Source organism: Thunnus albacares, chromosome 8 (genome assembly GCF_914725855.1).
Source record: "Thunnus albacares chromosome 8, fThuAlb1.1, whole genome shotgun sequence".
Lineage (NCBI taxonomy): Eukaryota > Metazoa > Chordata > Actinopteri > Scombriformes > Scombridae > Thunnus > Thunnus albacares.
In genome coordinates this window covers 10,250,156-10,272,521 of record NC_058113.1, presented here as the reverse complement: position 1 = coordinate 10,272,521, position 22,366 = coordinate 10,250,156, and the positions used below count along the sequence as shown (strand labels likewise).

Below are 22,366 nucleotides of genomic sequence, written 5' to 3'. Positions count from 1 at the left end.
AAAGAATACACAAGCTTCATTTTTACTCATTCTCTCTTCCTCATTAGAGACAAATTGGTGTGACATAAGACAAGTTAACGTCAGGTGTTGTGCTGGACTGTGTGTGTGTGTGTGTGTGTGTGTCCCAGTAATTCACCTCACTCTCACTGTGCTCTTGCTGTCCTCCACCAGCAGATCATTCATGTCTTCAGCAGACACAGCAGATGTTTTCTGCTGAAGTCTGAACAGTTCAGCCACCAGTGCAAGCTAAAGAACATGCTAGAGATCACGTCTTTATGCTGAAGTACAAGACACAGTTTATGAGATTTTACCTGGTATTTTACATTAGTGTAGACTTGAAAATATAACAGCAAATTAACATCCTGACTGTAGATGTCGACCAACTGGTGACTTAACAATCTGGAGACAGATACGAGCCCAGATTATGTTAAAGGGTTACTCCAGTGATTTAGTATTGCATCTCCATGTGACTGGAGGACTCACAGGAGACAGAGTCATCAAAGTATTTATTTATTCAGTTACACTTTGTTTATTCAGGAAGTTTTATTGAGATGAAGATCTCTTTTACAGAGAACAAGAGAACAAGAGAGTTCAGCCACACATAGCAGACATCATACACACATTTCACAGTAAAAACTAATATTAAAATTATCAGTAAGTGCAAATTTAAAGTTCCAAGGTCATGATGTATGTATGATATGTATGGCCTGTGTTCTCTCATTAGAACATAATAGAGTAAAAGCACAAATATTTAGAGATATATACTCCAAATGATGAAAATACTGAAACACATTCTGCAAATATTTTTCCTTTCAAAGGTTTAACTGCTAGATACAAGATGTCTCCTTCTTCACTGTAAAGTCTGGAAGCTACATGTTTCCACATCACTATTAGGGTAAACATCCAACTTAAGGAACAAGAAGAAAAACACATTTATGACTGGAGGGGGACTTTACACTTAAAAAGAGCCAGTAAAAGACATATAAAATAATCAAATAAAAGTTTCTATGATACAGCATAATGTTGTTTTATCAACTACATGTACACCTTCAGCAGCAGCATCACAGTTTGCATCCAAGTCACCTGATGTTGTTGTCTTTACAACAATAGTGATAACTTGGTATAATAATAATCAGAATAATCTTTATAGTATTACTATCATTAATAATAACATTCTGATAATATATTATTATTATATATATTAACTTTGTCCAGAGGGGCACTTCAGCCAAAGAGGGCAAAGGGGCAGCGACTTGAGCCGGTGTATGTGGACGTCCACCATCCTCCCCGACCACCTACCAACGATTCTGGTGCGGTACATAAAGTGATTCCTTCACTAAAAAGTGTTGCATCTGAACATAATCCAGGCAGTGATCATGTTTGTCACCACAACTTTATTGAGAAAATAATTTAGTGATATATAAATGTATTTTGCAGGAGACAGGGTTGGAGGGTATGATGATAAATCCTGAATAAACAGAACTCTAGTTTTTATTGTTAAAGTCATCTGCAGGATCAATTCAGTCTTTTTGAAAGGAGCATAATCCTGTCAGTCTTTGGCTCTCTGAATAGATATCTGATTTTCAGGATTTGTACAGCCATTAAAGACCAAAACATTTTCCATTGGGTGTTATAGTAATAATTTTACTGTATGTGATGATGTTGCTGCTAAAATGAGAAAGAAAAACATTTATTTGATGGGCAAATAACACATAAAGCTGCTTAACAGGCCATGTTTTATAAAGCACAAAGATGTAACAACATGTGTATGTACAACCATGTACAGTGTTCAATACAATATTACAACAATATCAAAACACTTCATTCATATTTTCAGGTAATTTGCAGACATGCATACCTTTCTGTCAAATATCTTGTGAACAAAAAACAGCAGTTACATTAGAGTTAGTTAGATGTTTGATTTGTAAAATATGACTATAAAATACAAAACTTATAGTCTTAGTCCATTTACTTAGATGTATATATGATTTACATTATTATTACAGGTACTTTAAAGAAGGTTAGATAAATGTAGCTTTTAATTACAGGTCCTCTGAGTGGCCAGTGTTAGCTGCTGCCCATTCAAAGATTTTTCACAGGTAAGTGCTTGACAGTAAAGCTGTCTTAAAACCAATAAATATCAGTGCATAATAATCATATTAAGGTTAATTGGTTTTAGTTTAAGCTTAATTGCCCTTTAAATGTTTGATTATGCTGGTCAATAACAGAATACAGTGACATTTAATCTAAAAGTAAGATAATGATCAGTAGCAGCCACAATGCAATGTTATGACAAAAAGTCAATAACAATGAAAAGAATTGACATTATACTAACACAGACAAAAGGTAAAAAAAGCTGCATTACACAGGATATTCATGATATGATTAAAGAGTAAAATAAAATAATACTTTGTGTCTGTGTACAACATTCAAAATGCAGAATAAAAGAATAATTTATAACACTGATATTTTTACCCTGTAAAACACAGACATCATGATTACCCTGCAAAAGGAGATTTTAGTTTTCTTATATTGAACTAATCTATCTCAGAGCGGACAGAACTACAAAAAGACTACAAAATGACATCATATCCTGTCTGTAGTCTCTGGCAGTCTTCATGCAAGCTGGAAGCTGGAAGGTTTTTCATCCTGAGGAGAGGACATGATGTCAGGAGAGGCTGAACACAGGCCCGCTGTCCTCTCACTGTTTACTTCAATAGCACAGAGGTCTGAAAGAGGCTGTTATAGTTTTAACACAAGTCGACAACATCAATCACTTTGACTTTTTCCCATCGTAGCTGCATCTGATGTAGAGATCGCTGACTCTTCTCAGTCAGTTGTTAAGACTGAGTGATGGTTTGATATCTTCTCCTGTTGTCGATACATTACCACTTGTTGGTCCACACTTATTATTTGTTGTTTCTTGTTTTTCCAGTTGCGGGACTCATGGGTCAGCAGTAGGCAAGTCTCGACCTGGCTGTGTTTTCCTGTGGGAACAAAATAATTCATCAATGACATATTGGTATATAAACATATAGAAATATAAACAAACTAGAGTTATAACAATTTACTCTATATGTGCCCTGGCTAATCTATATGTGCTATAAATTAGCCAGAGCAAGACTGTCTTACAAACAGATCTAGCAGATATTCCAGGTGGTTTGTTCGTAACTAAATGTATCTTCAGTTTCAACATGGAAGTCCTCAAGACAACAAACTCTCAACTGTCACGTGACTGTTGTTTCTTTCCAGTGACAACGACAGGTGTTAAAACAAGCCAAACAATTAGTGTTACTTTACATTAAGATAAAAGCTAATATTGCTCATGTCATTATGAGAAACTAAAAGACTATGATGAATATGTGCTACACATGTTTTAGGTTTGTGTTAACATATGTGAAACAATGAAAAGAAATTTGCTTTTCATAAGATGAGAAAATGTCATTTTTTCTAACTGGTTTATACACAGTATGGAGTTTGCATTTGGTTTACAGCTTGTTCCTGTGACTGTTTATAGAGAGATGGCTCAGATATGAGAATGAGAAGTGAAATGAAGGTGTTTTCACAGATTATTCTTACGACTCTAAATACTTTATACTAAATATCCAAGTAGGTTTACTGTAAAGGGGAGTGAATATACGTACTCGTGTTTGGTGAGAGGGGCTTTGTCACAGGTGACTTCTGTGAGCCCCCCCTCCTTTGTCTGAACTTCTGCCTGTTGCACACTGCCTCTCGGAGTAGATAGTCCATTCAGCTTCACTTCTCTACAGCAGGGACACACACAAAGGTTTGAATTACAATGATGCCAATTTGCTGTCATATACAATGTATTGTGCACAGAGAACAGGACATAAACACATACCCACTTACCCATTCGTGGTCCCCTCTCCATCTTCAACCCCTTTGAGGCCTGGAACTTTCTGTCCAAAGAGTTTCACGGCGATGAACATGAGCATACCGCAGCGATTTCTGTAGCAGCAGGTGGCGTCTACCGCTAAGAAGACAATCAGGAAGATCAACATGACAATGCCAACAACGCTGCCTTTGGTCACGCCGCCTGCAGGGTGAGAGAGAGAGGGTCGGAGGGGGAAGGAGAAAGACTTCGATGATTTACTTAAAAGTGGATTGAAGTTTGGAGAACATCTTCGTCGTGGTGAGCAATATATTTGAGGTATCGTTAATTTCAGAGCCATTTGCACTGGTGCTCCTTGTTGATAGTCTGAACCAAATTTCTAGATATCTTATGTCTAAGGATACAGGATAGCTCCTACAGGCCACATACCTTTCTGTTCTGCGATGGTGAAGCTGAACTTGGCAGGGATAGAGGAACCATTAGCATTGACTGCTGTCACTTCCAGGTGATATTGAGAGCCCAAAGGCAGGTCCTTGAGGAAGACAGAATCAGCATCCGATGACATCTCCTTCTCTTTCCACTCAGCCCCCTCTTTATCCTGGTGAAAAAGAGCGCATTGGAGAGGATAGAAAGAGGGAGGTTCAGGAAATAAAATGAAAATATTGAAACAGAAAACAGGGGAGAGATATAAGTGGTTGTTTATACTAGGTCGTCCAAAGTATACCTCCACTTAACACTCAAAAGAGGCGAAGAACAACCAAATAAGAATGGACTCATGCCTTCCCGTACCTGTCTGTATCGTATGTTGTAGTTCAGCAGAGGAATTCCATCATCATTCTTTTTAAGGGGGACAAAGAAGGAGTTCGCTTCTATTTTCATCGCATTGGTCTGTAAAACTGGACTGTCTGGTTCACCTACAGGCAGGAGGCGGAGGGACAAAGAAAAGAGAATTGAGTGACTCTGGTGTCATTTGTGGACTGCAACTTGTTTATATTGTGCATGTTCTCTTTTTTGCGCCCATGCTTTCAATTTCCCTTTGGGATGATAAAGTTAATCAATCAATCAAAATAAGAAAAAAAACAATTGTGACATTTATAACTTAATTGATAGATATAATTTGAGCACTCTCATGTGGCATGGACATAAAAAGACTAGTAGTTATGTGAGGAGTAGGCTGTTGACTCTACTTCAAGAACAGATGACCATACATTTACATTTAACAGTCATGAATAATAATTAACACATACCTACTAGATTTTATTACTGTACTAAGCATATCAGTTTATTATTTCTTAGTTGATTAGATCACAGTTCTTTACCTCCTGAGGATGGATGGCGGTGTCGTCAGCAGCATGAATGAACATCGGGCAGCAGATGATGATGGCATGGAAATGTTATGATGGTTGGATGAAAGATGAAGAAAATGAATAATGTCAGATAAGAAGGAAAAACCTTGCTTTCAATACATACGGTATGTACAACATACACAGCAGCTCGCATGAATACACATACTGTAAATGGTACATCACTACATTTGCATACATGATACATTCATGCATATGTATAGACATGTGTAAATAAGTACACACACAACATTAAATGTGTATTTGCTGTGTATTGACAGTGTGTGTTGCTAATATCCTGTTAGTGTGTGTAACACTTACGCATTCCCAGTGTGCGGACGTTGTTTGTGTCTGAAAACTCTCCCAGTCCCCGTGCATTCAAGGCAGCTAAACGCACCATGTACTTTGTGTATGGCTTGAGGGAGTTGACAATTAGTGCATCTAAAAGAGCACAAACACACACAAAGACATCATTTACTGTACATAATTACATATTATTATTTGTGGCAGAACATAGTTTAAGGTGTAAAAGGTATAGAGTATCATGATTCACTATCTGATTTTCTCCTGAGACTCATGATACACAAATACAAAACTGTTGATGAGGAGCAAATGTTACCTGAAGCTGGGACTATGATCTCCTTCCACTGTTCTTCTGGACTTTGCTTCCACTGCAGGACATAGCTTGTGATTGTTGTTCCTCCACTGATGGGTTCGGTTTTGAGTGAGAAGAGGACTGAGGCGAGCCCAGGTGAGACTGACAGGTAGTGAGGTCGACCAGGCTGGGCTATGGAGGTGGCAGGGTGGAGGATTGGAGAAGGAAAAACTAAAGTTAGAAAATGACAAAAGAATAAAACTGGATGTTTAAAAACATAGCTGCATCTATTTTTTTCCTTCACCAAAGACACAAAGTCTTACTGAGTATTGCAACTTTTCTGGAGGCATTTCCATGGGGGCTGACAGCCATGCAGGAATACAGTCCACCATCAGAGGGCATCATGTCTTCAATCACCAAAATACCATCCACGACATGGACTCGCCCAGAAGCAAAGCTCTGACAAACAGACACAAAAACAAACATCCAATCACATATTAGACCAAACATAAATTCAGATTAAGTGAGATGTGTGTGTGTGGTATGCATCCATGCACTCTTACCACTCTTTGTCCAATGGGGTTGAGCCAGTGTAGCTCAGGCTGAGGATGTCCAGAGACATTACAGGACACAGATACACGCTCACTCACTGACACATTCTGCTCCTCTGCTGTCACAGACACATCTGGGGCCTCTGAAATGAAACATCTCCATCATCATGACAGTAACCACCATATCAACATTTAAAGAAACACATTTCATTTTAATACAATGGGATAAAGTAACACCATGGTTGAAAAGCAGGTTCATGTTGACGATGCTGATTTATGGTTTAATCTTTATGTCATGTTCTGATGGCGTTATCAGAAAGGTGGGGGGAAAAAAATAGTTTAACCAACCAAAGACATGAACTGTGATGGTGGCATTTCTCTCAGCTATCTTGTTGGTGGCGGTGCAGATGTACTCCCCGTAGTCGGCTCTGACAACAGACAATACAGTCAACTGGCTACGGTCGGAGTTGAACTGATGATGTGAGTGGTCAAACTCCACCGGCCTGGAAGTGGGAAATGTAAAGCAAAATACACACTGAGTGATGTTGCAGTGATTTGTTGCTAATAGGCATTCAAAATATGAGATATAGCGATGCTATAGATATTTACAACTTAATGAGGAAGGGGAGGAGAAAGAGACCAGAGGAGGAGGGAGACAGAGAAAAAATTGGAAGGGGAGAAAGATAGACAGACACACACACACACACACACACACACACAGACACACACACACACACACACCTCCTCCTTGGACACACGCACTCTGCTCCACCCTCCGGCACACAGACAAGATGGTATGCTACATTAGCAATACTAAGTATCAGGGGGCACTAGTCTAAATATCAACACAAAACAACCCAGTTTTGTTACAGTTGGTAGATGTCTTCAACCAAGATTGTAATTGAAAAATAAAATATTAGAATTGAATATTTGTGAAAAACATCTTAGTCAACTGATTTAAGTGAAACAAATGAATTGAAATAAGCTCATAAATTATGCTGTGAAATGGAGAGAAAACATGTTCAGATCAGCATTGGTTTCCATTTGTACTATCCTGTATATTGTCAACACATTGATGCATAATGAAGAAGGCAGTTTTTTGTTTCGTCTCCAACTCTCCACATAGGTAAAACCAGGTCTTACATTTTCCAGGTGATTGTGGGTGTTGGAAAGCCGTCCACCAGACACAACAAGGAAACATTGGTGTCTGATCCAGCTATCACTCTCTTCTCATCTTCTTTCACACTTACAGAAGGAGGAGCTGCAGAGGGAGGCTCATATTTTAGGCAAAAGTTTTCCCATTTTACATAAAACAAAATGTTGTGCTTCAAATGTATTATGGCATTAATACTTAAGGTGAAATGTGTTTGTTAAGCATAGAGCCTAACCCTTGAAGCATCCCTAACCACAACACTCCATGGCAGATTTTCTTTTATCTTTACTCAATGAGCGATCAGGTGTGTCAATGTCATGCTTAAAGGCTTATTAACAGCATCTATAGCTGCTCATGCACACATTAAATTTTTCAAGAACCAAAAAAATCATGTCATAATGGATTTTTAGAAACACTGGTCATTATTTAAATCATATGAAGGAGATACTGACCATTGACGACAACGGAGACGGAGAGCTCTTCCAGGACGGGTCTATTTTTGATCTTGGCTTGACATATGTATGTCCCAGCATCGCCTCTCTTAACTTTTTCAATAATGAGTGCGTTATCACTCCGTTTATGCACACGTTTTCCTTCTGAGGTGATGTCGACAGAGAAAGAGACAGACATAGAGAGATGCAAGAAAAACAGATGTGCAACACAGACATGCAGAAACAAGAGTGATGGAGAGAGGGAACGGAAGAGACAAACACACAGAAAGACAGAATTATGATTCTGGATAAAGCCCAGTATTCAGTGACATTACTGCAGTTGGACAAGGAAATCGGACTGCAGAGCCTTTTCTGCTGCACCACAAGGACAGCACAGAAAGAAACACTGAACTGTATGCAACCAAAACATTCAGTATCTACTGTATGTCTACATCTAAAAGAGTAACAGTCACAGACACTTATCTAAATCCTATTTCAGAAGCAAATCCTTAATTAAAGTCCCCCCCCCACTCAAAAATGTGTAGGAGACATCTTATGTCCAGGAGTTCAACTTTTTAAGTGAAAAATATTGCATATTCATAGATTCAGAATTTTTATTAAGGAAGAAGGAATAGATGTAATTTTAAGAATTTCTAATTAGGTAATTTAACTTTTTTTGTGGAAACATCATATCAGACACAAACTATTATTCAAAATTCCATTTTTATATGTCTAAAACATGTCAGGAGGGGATCTTTAAATAAAACTATCTTGCTGTTACCTAATAAGATACATTTTTAACAGTGCATTGGTGCTGGTCTTACCATTTGAAGGGATTTCTTCCTTGTCTTTGAGCCATAGAACGTCCACTGCTGGCTGGCCAGACACCTGGCACGGAACACTTGCATCATCGCCCTCCAGAAACTCATAGTAGGTCTTGTTGCTGCCAAATGATGGACCCTCTGACAAAAGATAAAAGGGTTAGGATGCTTATTTTAAAGCAACAAAATAATTAATATCATCATCATCAAACATGAATTTGTATCTGTGAATGGATGCACCAACACATATATAATGTATGATTGTTCTTACATACCATAAACATACAGCCTTTCCTGAGTTTCATCATTGTGTCCGCTGTCGAACTCACACAGACAGGTATACATGCCCGCATCCGACATCCTAACCTTGTTAATGTTCAATTTAGAGGAGGTCTCATCCACTTGTTGCACCTTTTCTTCGTCTACGTCCTCTCCATCCTTTTTCCATGTTATCGTTCCTTCTCCCCCAGCTAAGACAGGAGAGGAGATGGGAAGAAAGAGAGGGAGTTAAAATAAACGTGTAGATTTATATTAAAGCATCTAGAAGAGGTTCAAGCTGAGACGTTGCAGACACACAGAAAAATTTCATGACTCACCTTTACACAATAGTAAGACGTCTTCTCCCACCGGCACATCTTTCTTACCGATAATAATTTCCATCTTAGCATCTAGAGAAGACAGGACGGGAGAGGAGTTATCAAAGGGGAAAAATCTTACTGATGGTTTTCCAGTTAACAATGACCTGATTGAAACTGATGCTCTAGGGGGAAGTTCAAGATTCAGTTGATGACACAATAGATTGATTTTATATATTTGTAATTTCCTGATTTCTTTGTAAATTCTTCATAATTTCCTAACTAACATTTTTTAAATAGAGTCACGGAGCGGTAATGATATTTATTAAAATAAAAATAAAAATGGCCTTACATAAGACATTTATGCAACGCTGTGCTTTTAAAGTGTAAAGAGAGTCCACTTTATGACACGAAACTCTGCTTTAAAAAACCAATCCAAAAAAACCTCATAATACGACAGAAGACAACAAAAACTGATTGCAAAACATAAATGGTAACCATAAAATGTATATTTATAGCTATATAGTGAAAAAAAAATGCAAAACATCAGCTTAATCAAAATATCTTTTCTAAATGTTTAGACAGGCAGAAACCAACTGAAACCAGTGTTTTCCCTGTTTATACAAACATGGAAACTTTAGTTTGGGGACAAAAAAGAGGAAATCCAATGCTTACACTTGAAAAGACCAACATAAGCTCACTAAGCCAGGAACAACTTCTGCTTACTCTTGCTTTGTGATGTGGATCAAAACATTTCATTACAACATTGTCTTTGCAGCTAAAATCTAAATAATGTTAAAATATCTTACCTGTACTGTACACCACCACCAGCAGCAGCAGCAGGGCCATTCTCAGGATGGAAGCTGATTGGTTTGTCATGTTCACCTCAAATCACCACTCTACAGTTTGTCTTTTAGGTCTGAATTTTTTTGTTTTCTGCTCAACTGGACAGAACACTCAAATGTTTTATCTAATAAAGTTTACACACAAAGAAACCTCAAATATCTGTAACCCAGTACCACTCTGACACTCAGACACCTGTTGTTGCTAACTACCATCAGTATGACAGGGAGAGGGTCTGTGTCAGAGGTTATATAGGGGTACCAGAGCAGAGGACATGAGAGGAAACGAGAAGTGGGTGGGGGGAGAGAGAGAAAGCACATAGGTCCTCATTCCTCCTTTGACTGCAGAGTTACTGTAGGTCATTCATGAAGAGAAATGGGAGGTGATGATTGAATTACGTGCCTCCTCCTCTCATTCCTTTCCTATTTCTCTTTGTCTTTTTGCCTCACAATTAGTCCTATCTGTCATTTGCCTGTCATTATTTCTCTATACCTTTACCAATCTTTGTTTTTTTTCTCACTCCTTCCTCTCTCTCCCCCCACCCTCTCCCTCCAGGATGAAAGACGGGGAGGCAGCCCCCCAGGGGAAGAAGAGATGGGGAAAGATATTATTATCACTCCATCATCTTTTCCTCTCTCATTTAAAAATGGCCGTTTTACCATGTTCCAAGTTCTTAAGCCATTTAATCTGCAAAGTATATTAGTTATGACTCATGTCCCACTGAATTAAATCCACTTTTCTTGTGAAACCCAATGTACTCACAAGTCCACAGGAGGCAGGGAAAATGTTGAATGGAAATTTATTTGTAGTCACATAAAGCCTGGTCCATAACCAACTTGATCCAAACTGTAACACACACGTTATTGCCCACTATCTCACGTGGCCAGATCCAGTTGCATGAAGAACCAAATGTTGGCCACACAAGGCTAACGGGGTTATGGGAATAGGCATATATTAAAAGATTGATCTCGAGATTTTATGAATCGATATTGGATAATTCAAATGAAGATTGATTTGAATCAGAAAATCTATTTTTTAAACCCAGAACTGGGAAACTGGGATTTTTCTGAAAGCTCAGACATATCCGATTTGGTACTTAATAATACAAAGTGCCTGAAAACCAAGCAAACCTGGATTGCTTACATCAGCCAAAGTCTGCCATTCAATGTAATTAAACCCAAATTTAATTGATATAATGTAATTTTGTAAGTATTTCAAACCCTCCTATGACTAACATCAACTCTTTCCAATCTATCCCAACCATGCAAGATAGTGTGAACGCAGCATAAGTCATGTCACTGAGCTAGCATGTGCAGTAGGCCTTTTTCCAAGACATTCATGTCACAGTAGGAAAAGCACAGGTGTAAAATGAATGACGGCTGAATACCATTTAGCTGCGTTGGTTTCAGGGTCCAGGTGCATGCAGATTATTTTAAGCTTCATTATCTCAAATCAAGGACTATTTTAATGCACAACTCAGAGGGTGATTTTTGCTCCTCAAGACTTAAAAGGGCCATTTTAGTTCAGGACTAGACCTTACTTCCCCTTAGACTAAACTTACAGCTCTCATTTACCCTGTATCAGGAAATGAGAGAATAATCATAATAATGAAAGCACAGTGCAAAGCAACTGGATGAGAGATTACATTACATGGAGTGATGCCTCATCATATTTAAAGATAATTCCATCCAAAGTCTGACTAAAACTGAAATGAACGCAGAGTATTTTGCAGAGGTCTAAACAAGTTACTTTCCAAATGTTCAGTGGTTTGTTAATTCAGACACTCTGGCGCTTTGAGGAAAAGCTCCACTCTGTCTTTCTGTCTCTCTCATGATGGGTTGGTCTCAACTAAAATGGTAGTCCAAAAGCGTCAGATTTTTTTTTATTACCTGTTTTTATCAGTTGTTGAGAATAGAAAAATGATCATTGATATAGGCTGCTTTAATATAATCACCTGATTGTGGGGACTGTATGATGATAAGTTTATTTTTAAAAAGACAAAAAGTGGGCTAGCACAACCATAATTTTGTTCTCCCTAACTGAATAATGGGGATGCATTTGCTCCACTTGCTTCATTGCTCAGGCCCCTATGCCTGTGCTTTTCCTCTCATCACACGTTCAAATGTCTTATATGAAAAACGCCTGTGGAATATTCCTGAAAAAGTTTCTAGAAAAAAACAAACAGTCTCACATGGGATTCATCCAAGCATAAGTGCCAAAAACCGCAGCTCCTCCAATGGCCACTTGAGGCTGGCTCCGAAAGCGAGTCAATCCTCATAGACCCCCATGTTAAAATGCCCAACTTTACAGCAGAAATAAACATGTTTACAGCCTGGTACAAAAAACAGTTTTGGTCTCTATAGCTAATTTCCATTTTCATTGCAACTGTATGCCAGGTGAATTTTTACATAATTCACCCGTTTAAATTTTATTAAGGCTTAAAGTTATGTATAATTAAAAGCGTGGCTGCTTTGAGTGACAGGTGGGTGCTGTCACAGGCAAGTTGCTACCATGGTGACAACGTTGGTTAGATAAAAAGGGTCAACCAAATGACCATCCTCGAACACACGCCCATGAACACCCGGCTTACGTCACTGCTCTTTCATCTACGTCGCGTTAGTGCCCGCTGCCAGTCAAGTTTCATTCCTCTGGGTCCTATCACTTCTATTGGCTAACAGCCAGCCTGCCCCTCCCACCTCCCCCTTGATAGGTTATCAGTCTCTACACCGCCGTCCAGCCAGCCAATCAAAGGGTACAGAGTCCAAAGGGGCCGCCTATCAGGTTGATTATCAGGAAGCGCTATTATGGCTCATTAGAGCGGAGTGTGCTCATAATGAGGGCTGTTAACGAGGGCTATTAACGAGGGTGGGCACACTCTGAGAACTACTCTGCAGCACATTCTTGCTAGCTGTGTTTTTTTCTACTTGATAACGATTGTAATTCATAAAACTGAGAAAACATGGTACACAGTAAAAGCAGCTGGTTGACAGTAGCTGCAGTAACTAATGACTAAAATGGATCTGTTAAGTTTTAGTGCTGGCTTGCACTTATGGATTTTGACTTGAGGCTCACAGTCAAACCTACAGTCATGTACATGACTGGGCAAAACTTTAAGATGCTTTAGTTGCAGTTATGCAAAATGTGAGTGAATGATTCTTATTTATGCAGACAGCTGCATTGGTCAAAATGCAAGTGTATCTATTTAACAAACATCCAGCATAGGCATCCTGTTAAAGCTGTTTTAATTAATATTTTGAGCAATGATTTATTTAGCGTTAAATAGTTACATGTATGTGAAAGGGGTCATTAAACCCTCAGAGAATTATTCATCAACTCAATACAATCACAATAAAGTGTGGTGTTTCTTGTGGAAACCATCTTTGACAGAGTATAGATAAATAGCCTAACAGACAACAGCATGAAAACACCAACCAGACAACTGAGAAGAGTTAAATTTTGTAGCGTGGCCAACTAATGCCTACCATACACTAGAAGACTTTAAGAAGACTTTGAAAAGACTAAAGTCTGACATCCTCTCACATCTAAAGACAATGTGTCATAATTTTGCAAAGACTGGGGATCTTGCAGTGTCACTATTTGCAAGACTACAACTAGATTCCTTTTGAGATTATTTCCCATCCTGCTGATGGAAATTTACAAGAAGAAAAGCTGTTGAACAATGGAGCATAAATAGAAGCAGCTCTTGGCCACAGCTGCCCTTGGGTGTGCAGTGGTTTGTTCTGAAAAACCAGCCAGAAAGAAAAAGAGAAGAAACCGCAGAATGTGGACACGACCCTGGTTGAGAGAACGGGGACAGCAAGGATGCGCCTTCGTGGAGTTCCTGCCATGTTTATTATCTACCCAGTTTGCTGCTTCCTGTTTGGTGCTGGAGAGAGTGCACCTATTGGTTGTTGACAATGTGTAGGTCATTGAATTTCATTAGCCAGCCAAGATTCAAAGCTGTCAAAAGCAGCTTTTACCTCTTAAAACATGATAACAGGCTATTACATTAACTTAGCTAGCTAATGCTAATCAAAAGAGTTGCAGTCTCAAAATTATGATACCTGTGCAGCACAAAGGAAAGACAAAGATATTGAAGAAGAAGGTTGTGCAAGCTAAAAAATAAGGAGAAACAGAGCTAAAGCGAGAGCGTGAATATATGAGACTTACATTAGCCAGGTGGCCAGACACAAACTTGCGGAAAACGCGAAAGGCTCTCTCTAGAGCCAGTGCTTGGTTTGTCCATTCTGGGCTACTGTAGAAACATGGTGGTGCAACATGGCAGACTCTGTGGAAGAGGACCCGCTCCCTACATAGATATAAAAGGTTCATTCTAAGGTAATGAAAACATTCTTAATTTCAGGTGATTATACACTGATTAAAACATACTCATGAATATTATACTCCATTTCTTCCAAGTTTGTTCTGCCACTAAATCTTACAAACTGGTCCTCTAAGGTGATGCATTGAACTTGTTAGTAAACAGTTGCTCATTACACATCCAGCAGTTATGGAGCAACGTTATCATTCATTTGACTGATAATGTTGCAAATGACTCTCTTTGAGCTCAGTTTCTGGTCTCTACCAAATCCTGAGGGAGATATTTGGCTCTTTAGCTATTAGTCTGGTGCTGAGCAGGTAGTGTACAGTGGGTTTTTAAAGCTTTTTCTCTGAGCAGCTACCTGCCGCAGCCAAAAACAATGCTATGAGAGCGGTGAGAGTGAACCAAAACAGTGAAGTTGCGAGTTGGACGGCTAAACAATGGGATGATATAAAGCCGATTCTCTTTAGGTTCATCACTATGAGCACCACGTCTCACATGACAAATTGTCATTTAATACATTATTATTATAGAAAATATTGATTATAGCTGCTTTAAGTGTGTCTTGTGCAACTGACATGTTGAGATATGTGACAGTTCTAACAGGGATTAAAACCTTCATAATTTATTAGAGATTTTTTTCTTACAATAAATGGAGAATGCTGCAGATTTTGAAATAATGTAACACCAAGTTAACTGTTAAGTTATTAATATTAGCTAGAAACAACACTAATGGAAAGTTGCCTTTTCATCCAGGACAACACACACAAACACACACATGACATGAGTGTTCAATGTTCCTCTCTTTGTCTTTGTGACCCATAAATAAACAAAATACTGAGAACAATAGCTGCTCTGTTGGTGCCAAAATCTCTATATTATGTTCATAATTGTTTTCAAAAACTCACACACACAAATACACAAACACATGCCAATTCAATTTTAGTAAATTAACAGTGTTACATAATCTAAAGAAAAAACACTGTAAATTCAAGAAAAAGTGAGCCAACAGTGTGATTCTCAACCAGATGTCCAAGTACAATATGTGTTGTGCTTCAAAATAATTAATAGTCTGATGTAAAATAATTAATGATAGTTAATTATTTAAGTTGTAGGTAAAATATAAACACAGATAAACTTACAGGTGTCTGTTTTTGACCAGAGCTGTGAGCTTTTACTGTATCATACAACAAACTCTGACTCTAGCAGCCTACTGTATATAGCTATTAACGTTCTAGGCTAGTTTACATATGAAGGACAGTTCAGCAGGGTGGATACTTATGGACACCACACGTGTACTGTGTACTCTTGTGTCTGTTTTCATGTCTGACGACAAAAACACAAACTACATTGTATAATAATATAATACTTTGACATAATACATTTTTGTATATGTGTGCATATAATACACAGACACAAAATGTATATACAAACACAGCCACATATAACACAGACACAAAGAAACAATGAGTTGACAGCTGAAGACATGAGGACGAGACGGCAGGAAGAGGGGAGAGAGACAGAGACAGACTCTCGTGACTGGAGAAGACACACCCTCACTCCCCCTTTGTGTGAACAAAATAGACCTGAGCGTGTGTTTGTGCATGTCTTCAATTATCTTTACCACACAGATAAGCTATGAACCATTGGTTTATGTAACCAGCTTATTTTTAATGTAAGTCCATGGTTTTGGTAGGCAGTCTAAAAAGAATTCAAGGCATTATTATACAATTATAAGTTTAAATATTCTTTATTAAATCACAGATAAACCAACGTGTTTCAACTCAGAGTCTTCATCAGGGTATAAAGTGCAATGAGAACAGGTGTCCAATTTAAAACAAGTGGTCATGTGACTAGGTCACATGGCATTCTGCCCCTTGAAGAGACCACATATGAGACATAACAGTAAGAACAACAAAACAAGTGAAAACATATATTATAACAACCTCACATATATAATGACAAAAAGGAAGGAGATAAGAGTCAATATTCAATCACAAATCAATAGCCTAGAGTATAAGTTAAGGACAATCTGATAATATACACTACTGTAGGTAAACAGCACTTTAATAACACCCTACAGTGTGAAAATACTCATAATGGATCACCCTTAATAGTACTTGTCAACAGGTGATCAAACCTCATAATTAAAACAATAATAATCAGTACTAAGAGGAAGGAATAATGATATTATATAAAATGCAGAGATAGAAAAAAACAGCACTCACACAGAGTGAGAACAGTATAGTATAACATGACAGTATAGTATAGCAACAGAAAAATCCACATAGGTGCTCTATCCCATGACAAAAGAAGTTATAGAAAGGGGGAGAAGTCAATCTCCTTGTTTAGGCCTGGAAAAGGAAGTGGCCCTGAGGGTATAAACCCAAAAAGTCTCCCGTTGATGGCCATGGCTTTCAAGGTATCTGGGTTATGGGTCCTAATAGTGTAGTTGTGTTCAGCTGGTCTCTCCTGCAGCTTGCGTTTTTTTGCAGCCGATGTAGAAACAGCCAGACTCACATATATAAGTATATATAAACAACATATGTTGTGCTGCAATTAGCAAAGCTTTGGCATTGAAATGTCTTTTGACTAAAAACATCCACAAATGTGTTGTCTGTTGCAAGAACCAAGAGCTACATCTGAATGTACCGGTGGGTTTTGGGAATCATGTAGTGGGTTTAGTGGGGGTAGATGACTCCTCACCAGTCTTTGAATGTTGGTGCCCTTTTGAAAGAGAAGACTGGAGGCTCGGGAAACACTGAGCAAAGTGTCCCAGTTTTTAGTGATGATGTGTGTGTTATCATAGGCCATGTTGCTGTACTGTGTGCTGAAATAGATTCTGGGTGGTTGTTGTTCACAGGGTCTTTTGTTTAGAAGTTGCTTCCTGGCGAAGATTTGGCTCTAGTCAAAGCTTTACTGAGAACCTTTTTGTTGTAACCACTCTGTTCAAATCTGTGTACATGTCTTTAGTTTAGTGTTCATATTCATTCTCAGTATCATAGATCCTCCTAAGTCTCTGAAACTGGCCATAAGGTATATTTGATATCGGGTGAAAACCATCTGCCTTTAGGATTGTGTTCCTCTCACTGTTTTTACTGTAAATCAAAAATCCTGTAAATCTTCAATCTGATAGTTCACTTGAATAGTTTTAGTGATTCTTGACCTGAACACAGACACACATTGTTCCTTTATGTTTGATTGAACTGATCAGTGGTGTGTATTATATAGATATTAGCCCACAATTAAACTTAAAAAAAACAGAAATTTTGCTTTCTCCATTATTCCAAGCCTGCTACAGCTTCCATTCCTTCAATTCAGAGCAACTTCAGTAAAATTCCTCCTGCTGACAGAACGAGAAATATTTCAAGTCAAAGTAAAACGAAGAATCATGTCACTGCCCCCATTTCAGTGCAATCATGTCGTCACTCTATACTATTACTGCGACATCAAGATGCAGGAAGTACCAAGTGTTCACACACAAAGATAATGATCAGTGCTTTAGCCTGCACATGTGACACTAATAGTTTGTGTGCGTGTGCCTGTATGTACGTAATGCCTACACACGTCCTCTCCACCCAGCTGAAAGTATGGCAGTACTATTATTTCCAAATTTAAAATTCAATAACAATCTAACAGTTCTAACTATATATTAATAGCTTTTCATTCTCAATCAGCTGTAAATACCAAGTCAGGAGTCAGTTGAGTGCATGCTACATGTGTTTGTCCTATTACTATGTATTCTTTTATTTCCATACCCTTTAGGCAAGATGTAAATAAACTGTAAATTTGGAAGAAAAAAAGTGCTGATTTTATCATTTAAAGGTCCAACACACAATCTTGGACTGACAGTTACCAAACAAATGATAACTCCATGGCAGCAGTTCTTGGGGAATTCACAAAATCATGTTTCATAAAACTAGTAGTAATGAAGTGGTTCACCGTCTATCTTTAAAGATACATTTATTGTTCATTTTACACTGACTTGAACTGACTGAAACGGGCATTTTTCCTTTTGCCCCATTTTGTTGTTTACACTCTGCAATGCTAAAAAGGCACTGGCTTTATCCAATTTATATGACTGGTTGGCACAACACAGTTACCTACAAATAATAATTAATGCAGCATTTCTGGAAAAATACTTTTCATGTACTGCAGTGTTGCTTGACCAAGATGTCATACCATCACCATGAAGGTCTTGTAGGTATTGCAAATGGTGTAACACTTATTTTTTTATTAGCATCACAGTATTCTAAGTAGTGCTGATTCCTCGCACGCAGGGCCGTTGTTTATGCTCACGTCTATAGTATCATCACTGTTACTAAAATAGCAACAGTCCAGACTCTAAACAAATGGAAGATTTCCCTTTCTCCCTATGCTCTCTATTGTTATCAATGTGAAAGTGACAACAACGCAGCTGGTCGCTATATTTATCCAGGTTATATTTATACACAGAGACAAAAGACAATAAGAGAGACGGCCATCAAAACCTCTGTTTAGACCAACCATTGTTGTCACATAAACAGCTAATAAATAAACACAACAGTGTGTTCTCCCCTTGTCCACCGTACGTGCTTGGATTGTGTGTGCTTTTACTATGTCACGTCTATTCTGGACTGCTCCAGTGTTTAGTAGGACCCACGTACCTCCACAAATCATCAGCTAACAAGGGGAGTGACCCAGACGACTTCCTGCTCTCTGCTCCTCTCTTCCTGTCTTCTTGTGCCCTATAGGAAAATCATAGTGCATTAGCAGGTGGTCCTCTAACATCTGTTTATCTGCTTGGTTTTCTCTGAGCAGATGATTTCATGTCAGTTAAATGACAGATGACCCACTTGCAGAATGAACTTGGGTTATGTGATCAAAAAACTACGAGAGACTTAAGGTCAGGGAAACAGCACTCTGGCAGTATTCCTACAACAACAGCACTGCCAGAGCTATTTGGTGGAGTGAAGTAAAAGAGAGGGCGAGGCTGGTACAAAGTGTGCCACTACTCCAAGAGATGATTTTTCAGCCAAAGCCATGTCCCTCATCAAACAGCTGGGCAGTCTAAACAATCCTGAATGTCGCCGTGAAGTCTCTCATCAGATCTTTCATCTGAACATCGAGAACGTCTAAACCCACTCTGGCAGATCCAGCTGCAGATGTGCTGTTCATTTTGTTCTGATTAAAATACCAACATCCGAGTGTGAGGACCTGAGCACTACTGCTTTCAGAATTACATTATTTTACATCAAGTGAGGGAAATGCTGCTGAGCCATTTATAAAGACACCACAGGGATAAAGATTTGGAAATTTTGACAAAATGTTTGCTGCAAGAGCTGCTTAAATGTGGAGCTGTTTGCCACTAAGATCTCATCTCCAAATATATTTTTACATGTCAAATGTGTGACAGCATTTTAGGTCTGTTGGTTGATAGAAAAGTGGCAAGAGCTAAATCTGGTGAAGAAATGATTAAGTAAACTCTGTTCTTCACTCATTCAGTCCATCATCAGTCTGTCATCTGAAGCCAATCTGATGGATTCAGTCAGAATATACAATAGATGGGTTCTGTGCATGTCACGTCACTGAAATTCAAAATACAATCAGCAACAACAATAGTAGGAAGACAGATGGTACGGCAGGCTGGTCTGTAGTCCGCTTGTCTAAATTGTGCTAAGACTAATCAATCAGAGCAGCGTCAAACTTAACAGGATTAATTCATCAAGCACTTGGACTTAATGAGCACCTGCAAGCTGGTTCTGCATCTCTACACTCTGACGTCTATATCTTTAACAAAATATAAATAATCTTCACGTTGTTGCAAACTCTCTCATCTGCTGAGGAAGACCGTGAGATGTAATTGAAATCTCTGGCAGAATTCATATGAGTCTTCCATTAACAGTCAGATGAATCAGTTAACTTACCTAAAACAAACACATAAATTACATATATGTGTGTCAATGGGTCGACAGCTCTGTTGCTAAAACAGTTTCCCATGACATTTTGAACTGAGGGGGAAGTTGTTGACCCCATCTCTGCTTAGGAATACAAACAATATTTTACCAGAATGGAGCCCTGTTTATTTTACTTGCCGTTTATTTTGCATGCCATCACATGAGTGAATGAATTTATGCCCAAACACTGCAGGAGGCTCTGAGTGGTTTGCAGGCAGCTGATATTTTACTGGAATTTCCACTAAGGATGTTTTCTTCCAAACACATGCAGCCTCTCATTTAGAAAACATCATTAAAACTGATTGAATGAATATCCGCCATGCTTTGGATTTTCTGTCAGTAATCTGATGTTGAATTTTATGAATGAATGTTAATGACATACAGGATTCACAAATATGGACAACAGATTTCTTGAAAGTTTGAAAGTCAAAGCATTTAAACTATCCTGTTATAAAGAATGAATACAGATTTGTTTTCCCTCTATCTTGTACTTTCATATTTCATATTTCATATTTCACGTTTCATCAGAGCGGGGCAGAAGAACCCATGTACTTTGTAGACATTCAGTGACACAGTGTTTGGGCACATTGGCACGTAACCTTTCCATGCTGCATTACTGTAAGTAATTTGTTATTGGGTCTTATCTCAGCCTCAAGTGTTCACTGAGACCTATTCTTTTGTTGAGCCGTTACCTCTGGGAGTTGATGAGGGTAAAAGGGAAGATGTCAGATTTAAACACATACGGTAAATAACAACCCTCCCCACCCCCCTGACCCCCTTTTCACCCTCTCACTCACAAACACACACAAACACATACAAATAATGAAAAGAGGCCAAACATTTTTTGGTTTCAGCTCAAATTATGCTTTTCTTTATCATGTATTGTTGTAAATTGAATATCTTTTGGATTTGGACTTTTGGTCGAACAAAACATTTGAAGACGACTCCTTGAGCTCTGGGAGGTTGTGATGGGCATTTTTCACTATTTTTTTTGATATTTCAGAGACTACACATATAATCAAGTAATTGAAAATATAATTGAATTATTAATCAGTAATGAAAATAATCAACATTATTTTCTTTCAACCATAAATAAAGCAATGAGGCCACTTTTTATATTCTGTGGTTAAACCTTCCATAACATTTCTAGTCTTTTGGTGCAACACAGAACGTACAGTTGCCTGTGACTCATTTTTTGCCAAATGAGTTATAACATAAGTTAGCCCTCATATACTAGTTGAAAAAAATGAAATCTGCCCTCAGATACAATCCTACAACAAACAGTCAAACAGTAAAAAACTATTTTATTAATACATGAATTAAAAGAAATACACAAACAAAACACATTGAAAATATATAGGTGTATGTTTCTACTGCAGCTGTAAAACATTGGCCCTCATAATAAATAATGTGGAAAAAACTGGCCCACTGCCTGCACTTACTTGCTTACTCAGTAGCAGTGATGGAAAAAGTATTACTATACTTAAGTAAAAGTAGTGATACTACAGTATAACCCTGTACTACCGACCCTGTTATATTATTATTATATATTACTGATTTGTTACTACTGATGCATTTAGTATAAGCAGTATTTTAATGTTGTAGCTGGTTGAGGTGGAGCAAATTCCAATTATTTGATAGTTTAATCAATAATAATGCATCATATTTCCTTAAAGGATCATATCCTTAAGACCCTGCACACACATAGTCCTCCCACACTGGTGTTTCCACTTATGCTACTTATGCTCCCTAATTAGACATCTTATGAGGACTGTGTTAGACATGTACAAACTGTGCTTGATTGACATCTCCGCCACCCAGCTGTTGATTTTGTTGTACTGTACCTGCTGGGGCACCAATTTACACCTAACTAGAGATCTATCAGCCAGGGTTATTGAAAACATCTGTGTTGATAAGCAGAGCCTTTAATTTTCCAATTAACTA

At 38.2% G+C, this 22,366-nt stretch overlaps 1 protein-coding gene and 1 long non-coding RNA gene across 3 annotated transcripts; one reads left to right on the top strand and one right to left on the bottom strand.

Moving 5' to 3' along the window:
* The first annotated feature begins 537 nt into the window (after window positions 1–537).
* LOC122987769 lies at window positions 538–21,007 on the top strand. The gene is made up of 3 exons (XR_006404591.1): window positions 538–860; window positions 14,492–14,503; window positions 20,998–21,007. It is a non-coding gene; the product is annotated as an uncharacterized LOC122987769 (long non-coding RNA).
* Window positions 1,675–12,425, bottom strand: ncam3 (neural cell adhesion molecule 3). 2 transcript variants are annotated; one of them, XR_006404590.1, is made up of 16 exons: window positions 10,132–12,425; window positions 9,344–9,415; window positions 9,023–9,217; window positions 8,751–8,888; window positions 7,948–8,091; window positions 7,486–7,603; window positions 6,691–6,845; window positions 6,355–6,485; window positions 6,115–6,250; window positions 5,816–5,983; window positions 5,517–5,637; window positions 4,643–4,769; window positions 4,283–4,451; window positions 3,863–4,057; window positions 3,645–3,764; window positions 1,675–2,987 (listed from the first exon to the last, which is right to left on the bottom strand). XR_006404590.1 is itself a non-coding variant. In XM_044359800.1 (16 exons), exons 1-16 carry the CDS (start codon window positions 10,199–10,201, stop codon window positions 2,945–2,947), a joined length of 2,094 nt encoding a protein of 697 aa, XP_044215735.1. In that variant the 5' UTR covers window positions 10,202–11,240; the 3' UTR covers window positions 1,675–2,944. The 2 variants fall into 2 exon arrangements, 1 of the variants encoding a protein (XP_044215735.1); XM_044359800.1 differs by having other exon boundaries at window positions 3,871–4,057; window positions 10,132–11,240.
* Window positions 21,008–22,366: the final 1,359 nt, after the last annotated feature.